The 11,309-nt window shown below is 37.1% G+C and overlaps 1 protein-coding gene across 1 annotated transcript; it reads left to right on the top strand.

Annotated features, from left to right (window-relative positions):
* The first annotated feature begins 2,559 nt into the window (after positions 1 to 2,559).
* On the top strand, positions 2,560 to 10,982 carry IBSP (integrin binding sialoprotein). The gene is made up of 6 exons (XM_029235991.1): positions 2,560 to 2,613; positions 2,704 to 2,754; positions 2,852 to 2,929; positions 6,484 to 6,546; positions 9,709 to 9,882; positions 10,449 to 10,982. Exons 1-6 carry the CDS (start codon positions 2,560 to 2,562, stop codon positions 10,980 to 10,982), a joined length of 954 nt encoding a protein of 317 aa, XP_029091824.1.
* Positions 10,983 to 11,309: the final 327 nt, after the last annotated feature.

Consider the following 11,309-nt stretch of genomic DNA (forward strand, 5'->3'; position numbering starts at 1 on the left):
TTTGAACTTTTTATTTAAATATGGATATTAATACATTGTATAGAATTGCTATGTAATTTAACACTTGTTTATCATTAAACTAGTACCTCATGTTTTAGATTCTTTCCAAAAGGCTGAGTTTATTAACCTAAGCATGTAAATAAGTTCTTATTATTATGTACATAAACTAGAAAATTATGCTTCCTACTTTCTACCTCTGTACCTCACAGATAACTGTTTGTTTACTCATTCTGATGCATTCAAGGTAATCTGACTGAAATACTGTTTTGCATTTACAAATCTGCCTCGATGTATGTTGATTTCTCCATCAATTATGCTTAACCTGTACTTCAATTATAAACAGTATTTTACAGTATGTTATATATTTGGTTTCAAAGTGTTAATATCTTATAGCTCTAAAAGCAGAATGGAAAAATGCATAGTACTAGGGAAATAAGAGATGCTGTTAGTTTATACTCTTCCCAATAAAAACTTGCAATTAGATTCTCAAAACAATCCTTTAAAATTTTTTTAATTGTTGTCTGGGTTAGTAGTGGGCACTATAGAGGTCTTTGCTCTTGATGAATCACAAAGTAAATAAAATGAGACTTATGTAGGCAGCGAGTTGCTACCTACATGAATCACTTGTTTCCTTTTATATTATTCCTGTTGTGTTTTCATCTAGTTGTTTTTATGGTTTGCAATTGAGAAAGTTTGATACTCTGAACTCTTTCTACGGTTCTACGTATTTTAGTTTTTAGCTCTTTAAGATATTGTAATTACTCCAACTCTTTTCATAAAGCTGCAGAGCAATAATCTTCCTGTTTGTTGATGGGCTCCATCATGGGTGGCCAAGGTCAAAGTATTGTTCAGAGCACCTCAGTAGCAATGAGAGCTTCTTAGACAGATGGGTCTCCTTCAGGGGAAACCACTTTATCCCCGCGTGGCCATCAAGAACTTTTGCTAAAGTAGACAGGATGGTGAGTCAGTTTTCAGGCATCAAAATCAAAGACCCGCTCTGCCACAAAGAGAGGTGACAGAGGACCCCAGACAGCTTCTCCAGGACTCTAGCCTTACTCTGTGTAATGTTTATTTTAGTGTCAGATATTCAATAAGGATGCAATAAATCGTGGCTAGTGACGATAAAATGCAGAATCTACCTTCAGAGTATAGTATATGACATGCATTTCATACATTTTAAATATTACTTTTCCCAGTGTGTTTATGGGGAAATTCCCATTCCCATTACATATTGCTTCTAAAATGTTGCCCAAACTGTCGCTCTGGAGGAGAGAGCACTCTCAAGTTAAATGTGTTTGTCAGTGCAAGTGCTGGGTGTTAGTGGCTTTCAGCTAAGTTTGTTCAACTTCTATTAAAATAGGATTTTATCAAATAGAATAAAATTAAGATTCGATTTCACAATCGCTTTCCTTTTACCTATGAGGAATCTATGTGGAACTGAGATCTTGGCCTGGCTGCAAACCCCAGGACTGTTCACAATGTATTCCTATTCTGACAGTTACATCTTCAATTCTTCCATAAAATTGAAGTCTCCATCACGACTATCGCCCTGACCTTGGAGAGCCCCACATCCATTCCATGACAACCTCCCACATCAGTGATGGAAAGCTTAAATGGAGCTGGAGAACAATGTAACTTGAGGAAATGTCCCCCTGATATCCCACGATGAACTCTGATAACTCTTCTCATAGAATCATCCTTAAACATGGAATTTGGGTGCTACATGTTATGAGAATAATACTTCACATGTCATGGATCTTTTCACACACATAAAAAATATCAAGTATTCTAAGATATCCATGGGAAAATGCCTCCTAGTCTACATTTTACAAACAAACTTTTTATTATTATTATTATTTTTTTTGTGTGTGTGTGTGGTACGCAGGCCTCTCACTGTTGTGGCCTCTCCCGCCGCGGAGCACAGGCTCCGGACGTGCAGGCTCAGCGGCCATGGCTCACGGGCCCAGCCGCTCCGCGGCATGTGGGATCTTCCCGGACCGGGGCACGAACCCGTGTCCCCTGCATCGGCAGGCGGACTCTCAACCACTGCGCCACCAGGGAAGCCCACAAACAAACTTTTACTTCAAAAGCTATAGAGAAGCTGGAAACAGCCTGTAGGATAATTGGCATAAAAGCAACCATGTGAATGTGTTCAGTTTTTGCTTAGTTTTTAATTATAAACAAAACAAACAGGTCATCTAACTGCACTAGCTAATGTTCCTATGTCAAGGGCATCAGGAGGCTTCCACACCCCAACATGAAGTACACTGAACATGCAAGCCTGTGGCAGTGATGAAATGGTCTTCCACTGACAAATCAGAGCAGACAGGTTAAAACCAAATATGGAACTCATGATTGTTCAAATAGATGGATAAAGTCAGTCTTCTACCACTTACACAGAAGGAACAATTTGAGAACAAAAGCAGAAATTTGGTCCTAGTCAAAACTCTAATTGGACAAAAATGAAAACAATTAAATACATCGCCTAGTATGAGCAAAAAAGGGTACATTCTTAGTTTTACTCATTAACTTTACCACTTCATTCATTCCAGAAGCAAAATGAAGACGGCTTTAGTTTTGCTCAGCATTTTGGGAATGGCCTGTGCTCTCTCAGTAAGTTCTTTATTCAGAACCTATAGTTATTTCCATTTCTGTCTTTTTGTATTGAGAGAATATGTAACAATTAAATGCTCTTTTAAACAGATGAAAAATTTGCATCGAAGAGGCAAATTAGAAGATTCTGAAGAAAATGGGGTAATTCACCTTAGCATATACTTCCTTGGCTTGACTACACTCCCTCTAGACTTACTGCACATGAAACATGAATGTACCATTTATTGTGTTCATGCAGGTCTATAAGTACAGGCCCCGATATTACCTTTACAAGCATGCCTACTTTTATCCTCCTCTAAAACGATTTCCGGTTCAGGTAAGTGTACAACTTAATTTTCCTTCTCACCCATTACAATTGAAAGGGAATCAAATTTAACTGTAAAACACCTAAATTCAACTCTCCCTGAAATTCAGCCAGAAAGACCACTGACTACAAACAGTTTGTTTTTAATATAATAAAATAAAATTTATTCCTAAGGTTTTCTTGTAAAGCAGAGCCACACACATAGAGAGTAAACTCATTTGGGCCCAGTCTAGAGTGACACAATGAAAGCACACACTGCAGAACATTGCGTTCAGGTGTTTTGTCTAATTCACTGAGGAAAGTGGACAATTTTATCAGCTGTTGACATTTAAGTCAGTGATAAGGCCACTAATTGCCATATTATACAGTCATATAACTGTTTTATAGCCAATAATTGAGACGCTTTTAATTTAGGGGAAAAAAATTGACTTCATAAACAACAAAGAGCATTAAAAAAATTCCTGATAACCACTGGTTTGCTGAAGAGTTTCTTAACCTTTGACCTGTGTAGTTCACTAGAACAATACAGCATATTGGAGCATAACTTTAATGGAAAGTGTAGCTCAAGAATGCAGAGGAAAGAGAGAAATTCATGAAGCAAACTAAAAACCTCATGAGAAAAACAAAACATCCTTAAAATCTGTAAACAAACAAACAAAAAATAACTGAACACTAAAAATAAGAATTTCTGTTTTTACTGAGTTACCTGTGAAGAGGGTTCTGAAAACTTGAGGGTGTGGTGCTGATTTTAAATAGACAACAAACCAGAATTGTGCTATTTTTATTACTATACAGTCTGGGCTCAGGGCACCAATTATGCAACATCTGACCCCCGTCTCCTGAGACACTAAAAGCAGTAAGGCCGCTGAAAACGATGCCTTAGCACAGTGGCTTGGCATAGTATCCTGCCATATGTTGGACTAACCCACTTCCAACTCATACAATGGTAGGAAATGATCATCTTAAAGTATTTCTAGTACCATAATAATTATGGGGAATGTGTATGGCCACAGAAATATGAGCACCAATGATACAAGAGTTGTGGGTTTTCAGAATTGCCTTCCATTCTTTGGTTTGCCCATAAATAAACATTGCTCATTTGAAACTTTGCTGTCTTTCTTAAACTTAAATGGAAATGATAATACATTTACGTTTCGGACTACCTCTTCAACTTTTCTAAAATATCATATACTTGGAGGTATTCCCACCTAAAAATTTTTATAGATATCTACGTGTGGCCCAATTCAAATGTCTGTAGTGAAAAGATAATAGGAGAGGTAAATATTTTGCCTTACTGATAGACCCAAAGTTCACAGATTTTAAAGCAGATCTTTAATATACAAAATTTCTACAGATTATATGCAGATAGATTTATCTCAACCAATGTAGAATTTGTAAATAAGACAGCTGTTTTCAAAATATAATCCAATAAAATATATCTCCTGATCCAACAGTCTGATCTAGTATTGATGATCTATCATCCCACTTTACAAAGTTTGACTTCCAAGATTTTTCTCCTTACATGTCTACTTATATGTTTCCATAGCTCCTTATTATTTATTTCCTTAAGTCTGTTAAGTATTTAGTGCCCAGGCTATCACCCCCAAATGCATTAAGCTGCACTGGCTTTGAAGTTCGTGTTTTATTCAAACTGATCTGTGTTTATATATAATCTTTTCTAAAATACCAACTTGCATGAAATAACTTATGTTGATTGCAAGGCTGTCAGTCTATTGTAGCTTATCTGCTTGGCTACAGAAATGTAAGTATAAATAAGCTTAACACCCTAAGCATTTTTAACTGAGGAAATTTTTTTATGATTAAAATGATATTTGGTTCGTGTGTGAACTCTTAGACAGCAGGGACTTTATCTTAAATTTCTTTTATCAGACTCATCTCAGTTATCACAGTACTTGACATGGGGAACTGCCCATACTTCCAACTTCCTCTCTTGCTACGACCTTCATTCTCAGTACAATGCCTGGAATATATATTTTGGAACTGAATAAATGCAGTAGGGATAGAAGTTGGAAGGAGTATATGAAAGACTTCCAGAAGAATCAATAGGACTTATTGACAAGTTGGTAATAAGGTGTAAATGAAAGAAAGGAAAATAAGAAATGCTAAGTCTTCAAGGCATTTCATGCAGTTTTAAAACTGACCTCACTGCAGATACTAATTGAAGAGTGAAATGGTTGGAGTAAGATGAAAGCTAGAGGTAAGGAAAGCTTGTAAAATGACTAAAACATTCCCATTGAGACAAAGTATGCTGTCCTCTATGTATAATTTAACTAACAAACAGAAATAGTTCCAATAGAATCTAATGCTTTATTCACCTCTGGGCTAGGGGAGGCACAGCCATTAAGGTCATAGCAGTGGAAGAGCAGGTCTAATTATTCTCTTTTCCACCCAAGATTATTCTTGGCTCAAGGAGACAAGCATTCCTTTCCTTGGGTGGATGGCTTGGCCATCTGAAGAATGAGCCCAACAGGGAGAGCCCTGAGCGGGGTTGGGACATGAATATTCCCTCATGTTGATCTCTAACCCTAAGGTTCTTCCGCAGCTATGTTTTCTAAGACCGACAGTACTTAACTGAGTCACCAGAATCAAAGATAAATTTGCAGAGCAGAAAATGACAGAATCTTAAGTTAGGTATCTACTCATATGCTTAGTGTCATTAAGGAGTGGTTGCAGAAGAAAGAAGGAAAGTTCAATTTGGATTAACATTGGGAGAAAGAGGAAAAATCTCCTCCACTGTCTTAAAGGCTCAGATAACAGATGTTTAGATATACCTTTCCTTTTACAAAGTAGCAAAGCTCATTAACTTATAATTTTATTTTTATATGCAGACTCCTTGGTTTAATTTATTCTCATTCAATATTGAGCTTTTTAGAGGAATGGTACTCATAAATTTCCTAAATGAGTAAATGAATTTTTCTCTTACATAACTTTACACACACACACACACACACACACACACACACACTCTTCATTTTAGGCATTAGCTTTAATTAGATTAAAAGGTACTAAAAATTATATGCAAATTTAATTTCAAGTCAAATTCTAAGTTAAATTCACCAAGAGAGCTCATTATTTATGAAAATCATCCAGTAACAACTTATATTTTGTAAAAAGCCTAGTTATCATTTCATTCATACTTTATAAAGAAAATAAAACAATGAGATCGATGTTTTAGCTCAAGACTTGCCTTGAACTGGTTGGAGAATTCACAACCGTGTGGGCTTAGATTCCTTCTTTGTAAAATAAAAACAACTGGACCAGATAATTCTCATTCCCTCAGAGCTAAGCCATTCTGCCATTCATTGCTCTCGTTTTTACGTACAAAATATTTCAACACACTGTCAATGCTTTTGAGGTTAAAAATGGAACATTTCAATGCATATCTCGATCACTGTAAAATGCCCCTTTCTCTCTAACCTTGTTTTGCAGATGTCCAATCTCCTCATATCTTTCTCACAGTAGCATGAGAACTGTTCTAAGTAAATAAATATGTATGTACTTATATATTCATATGTCTATGAATTCATGTATACATTTTTTTTTAGAGCAGTAGTGACTTATCTGAAGAAAATGGAAATGGTGAGAGCTCAGAAGAGGAGGAAGAAAAGGTAAGGAATTTCTGCAGGTTTTTTCATAGCGAACCAGGCAGCACAAAAAACAAATAGAAAACTAGTCTCCTGTAGTCTACGCTCAGCAAATAGACATTGCCAGGTTACCAACTGCCCACAGCCTTCTATTTTGGACAAGGAGAATATTATTTAAATGAGGATTAAATAAAATGACCCGCTTAAAACACTATTACAGTTTGGGGATAAAGTTACGTGTAAGTTGTATATGAATACAAAAGTATCTCCATTTTAAGTGGAAGAAATGTAAACTCGGAGAGGAGGAAAGAAAGTATTGTTTACATTTAGGTGGATAGAGCACGATGGTAAAAGACAAATATACAATAATCCTAAACTTAGTGCAATACTTGTTTTAATGACTAAACTTTAAAAATTCAGTTTAATCAGTGGGTAGTATAAGAAAGCTAATCTCATATCCTCTACACTGTCATTGTGACTCGCCTGCCTTTCTTGACTCACAAAGCAGGGCTGTTCTTTCTGATTGGAATTTTATATGTCTTTTTGCCTACTAATAAAATTCATGTTTTCATAGAAATGCAAATGCTCAAGATGTATAAATACCTTCCTATATAGTACTACAAATTAGTATAGCTCATGGCTAAAATTCATCTATATAACTTGGAAATTGTGCTAACATGTTTATAACTGACATTCTTGCCCATAGAAACATAGTAATTAGGTACATTTTCCTGGGTAGTCAATTATAGCTATCCACTGGTTTGGGAACCTTCCAGATTCAGGTATTCTTAGATGCTATTTATGAAGGGACAATGACAGTCTAAAATGGATCAAAATGTCTGCTCAAAATGGATAAACGTCTGCTCTCTTGAAAACAAAATGGTGTGGGAACTTTAAAAGTGACGCATAATTAGTCTGATTTTTTTTTAACCATAAAAGTAACTTTTTTAGTACCACAATTTATCCTAATAGCTTTTAAAGGGGTACCTTACAAGAATGTCAAGCCAGTACCAGGAAAAATGCCACCTACTAAATCCCACAAAATTTTGCCTGGAGTTCCACATAGCAATCTTACACAAGAACTAAGCTAGGGTAATCCATTTAACCACAGCTGCTTGCTGTACAGAGACTGTAAAATTGCCTTACCAGCTAGATTTCCCAGTTAGACTGCATATCTTTTGACAGTGGTTCTTCATTTGTTACGATGGTGGTTGGGATGGAGAAACATTAAGGTTCCTTTAGAACTCTGATGAAATCTCACGTACTCGATATTTTACCAACAATCTCTGAACATTTCTGGTCCTCCCAGAACTTATCTGCAAACTCCCCATGACCCGGGAGACTAGAGGCCATAGGTAACAATCCTCGCTTTGAGGGTCAACAGTGCTGTACCCTCTTTTGCATCTCTTCACACCGCCCAGCCCAGTTTCTTATACATACATAGTGCCCAGTCAATATTTGGTGGTTTGGTTTTGAAACTTCAGAGGAATAAATGCTCCAAAGACCATTCATTCAAAGTGATAGTGGAAAACTGGATGAAGAAACCTGGGAGTCTCCCATCCTGAAGAGAGTTTAGAACCTCTTTTGTCCCCGTCTCTTCCTGAAAATTTCACTGGCAATTCAGATTAAATACAGAGTCTCCAGGAATTGTATTCCCATGAGAAGGTGCTTAGGCATATTTTCTATTTGGCGAGCATACATTTTTTTTCCCCTCTCCTAAATTATTCAGTCTCACATTTATAAAACTTTTATTGAAATATAATGTACATAACACAATTATCATAAGTTTATAGATGACTGAAATTTCAGAAATTGAGCACTTAAGGGTAACCAGCACCCACAGAAAAAAGCAGCACACGTTTTGTGCTCCATTCCATCTGTTAATCAACCACTACCAAAGGCAACTGCTATGCTGACTCCTAACAGATAGATTGTTTCTGGCTCTTTTTGTGTTCCATATATATATATACACACACACACACACATATACATACATGTATGGAATCATGCAGCATATATTCTTTTGCATGTGACCGCCACAATCTCTTGAAAAACACATTGAAATAAATTCCGTTTTCCAGTACTCATTTAAAGTAAATAAATTCTGTGTATGAATTCCTGACTTTCAATATTAGCTATGAATTACTTTGAGAGGTTACCTCAATCAACAAACAATTGCCTAACAACACGGAGAAAAGGCAAAATAGTAAAATGTTAAAGATGATAATAACATTCATTGAGGAGTAGTAATTTTTAAAAAACATCCTCCTGCAATAACATAATATATCGCTAAGGATTTCTTGGAGTGTTTGATTTCTTCTTTGCACAGAAAAATTGTGTGTCAAATGCCTGACATCTTTTGAATACTGCACACATCTCAAAACTGGCTTATATACTGGCAGATGGATTTTGAATTTAATATGTCTCTTTTTCTTTAAATACTCCTGAAAGTAAATGAAATACATTCACTTCTTTTTGATAGTAAATATGACATGCAACCAACTTGTTTGAAGAGAGGGGCTTCTATAAGGAATTCTTTTCTGAAAAAATATCGTAGGTATAGTGTGGACAATTCACATAAGTCCTCCTTGTCATCAAAAACGTCATGGTGCACAGAAAGGGCCCAGGTTTGTTTGTTTTTTTTTAATTAGAAAGATACAGTTTCATCACTGACTATGAGACTTTAAACACGTTATTTAAGTTTTCTGAGCTCACTTTCCTTTTCTAAAGGGTGTGAGTTACAACCCTACCTTAAAAGACTGCTCTAAGGAATTTAAAAATAGGTATAAAGTTCTCAGCTTATTTGTCAGTAAATACAATAATTAATGAACTGTCATGTCATAGCAGCTATTAACAAGACTTTCAGAGCCTAAGCTATGTATTGTATGATGCCATATAGTCAGATATGCTGAAATTATTACACAAATATTTTTGAATTGATTAAACGGAATACATAAATATCTAAAACACACTACAGTGAGGTAAATAGTATGAGAAAACTTTGAATTGAGTTCTGAGAAGTGAGAGGTACAAATGGCATAAGAGGAAGCAGAATTGTCAACACTGGGTGACAAGCTGGCTGAGGGATATGGAGGACGTTCTTTCCAATAATGGTTCATGACTACAACAAATCTTGAGTTATCTTCCAGCTTAAATAAATTTTCTTGCTCTGGACACTTACCCCAGGAGACTTCAAATGAAGAAGAAAACAATGAAGAGAATGAAGATTCTGATGGAAATGAAGACGAAGAGTCAGAGGCTGACAACACCACCCTTTCCATCACCACACTTGGTTATGGAGAGGAGACCGCACCTGGAACAGGGTATATAGGTCTAGCTGCCATCCAGCTTCCCACGCAGGTAACAATTCCTCCAAGATGTTCAATCTGCTCTCATTGCTTTACTGAAGTCTGAGGTTATCCTGACACTCTTCACACAGTATTTTATATTATCTTCATTAACTCAATGAAAAAGTAAGAGCAGGTACAATGTCCCTGTTTACAAATAAGGAAAGGTTTTTCCCATGGAAGTTCTCTTTCCATGTTCTTATACTGACTTTCAATATTATCACAGAAGACTAAGGAGAAGCATCTTAGCAATGGATAAAAGGTCCTGAGAGATGCCATAGCATTCATTTCTGGGAAGAGGATTCCAAGACAGAGAAAGTGAGTAGCAAAGCTATAGAAAGCATCTCCCACAGAGACTTATTTTATCAGGTACCTTTTTTCTCCCTCAAAACCCAATGACAAAGGTACCAATTCTGAATTTTTAAAAACCCACCAATTCTTTGGTAACTTAAATTGGCTTCAGTTAAGAATTACATGTAGGACAAGGCTGTCAGTACAGCCTATGTTGGATGAAATAATGGCCTTAAGTTTTATGTTTTTCACACCTAAATTTGGATTCCTTCAAACTTTCCCTTATAGGCTGGGGATATAGGAAAGAAGGCTACAAAAGAGGAGGAAAGTGATGAAGAAGGAGGGGAAGAAAATGAAAATGAAGCAGAAGTGGATGATAATGAGCAGGGCGTAAATGGCACTAGCGCCAACAGCACAGAGATAGACAATGGCCACGGCAGCAGCGGTGGGGACAATGGAGAGGAAGAAGGCGAAGAAGGTGTCACCGAAGCCAATGCAGAAGGAACCACAGTGGCTGGAGGCCAGGACGATGGTGGCTCTAAGGCAACTACCTCTCTGAATGGTGGATTTGAACCTACAGCTCCACCCCAGGAGACCTACGGAACTACCCCACCACCATCTGGGGAAACTACCACCCCTGGATATGAGGGGGAGTATGAACAAACAGGCACCAATGAGTACGACAATGGATATGAAATCTACGAAAATGAAAATGGAGAACCTCGTGGGGACAATTACCGAGCCTATGAGGGTGAGTACAGCTACTATAAAGGGCGGAGCTACGACGGCTATGACGGTCAAGATTACTATTACCACCAGTGAAGGCCCGACGGCTATGACGGTCAAGATTACTACTACCACCAGTGAAGGTCCGACGGCTATGACGGTCAAGATTACTACTACCACCAGTGAAGGCCCGACGGCTATGACGGTCAAGATTACTACTACCACCAGTGAAGGCCCAGACTGGGATGAATTCATCCGTTCCGGCACTTTGTGTGGTTACCGTTTTCAAAGTTCAACTCAGGAAGGTGCAATATAACAAATGTGCATATTATAATGTGGAACGGTGCTGCCGTTCCAAAGTGGTTAACCAATGCATGAGATCGTGTGTGACTGCATATTTTGAGGTTGTAGTTCTATAAATAG

The sequence above is a fragment of the Monodon monoceros genome, unplaced genomic scaffold (genome assembly GCF_005190385.1).
Source record: "Monodon monoceros isolate NGI ecotype Baffin Bay Population unplaced genomic scaffold, NGI_Narwhal_1 Super_Scaffold_20, whole genome shotgun sequence".
Lineage (NCBI taxonomy): Eukaryota > Metazoa > Chordata > Mammalia > Artiodactyla > Monodontidae > Monodon > Monodon monoceros.

Excerpts from the sequence above, each read along its gene's own strand:
- IBSP (XM_029235991.1), top strand. The coding sequence starts at position 2,560 with ATGAAGACGGCTTTAGTTTTGCTCAGCATTTTGGGAATGGCCTGTGCT. Across the intron at positions 2,755-2,851 it reads AAGATTCTGAAGAAAATGGG|GTCTATAAGTACAGGCCCCG; the intron begins GTAATTCACCTT and ends GTGTTCATGCAG. Across the intron at positions 6,547-9,708 it reads CAGAAGAGGAGGAAGAAAAG|GAGACTTCAAATGAAGAAGA; the intron begins GTAAGGAATTTC and ends CACTTACCCCAG.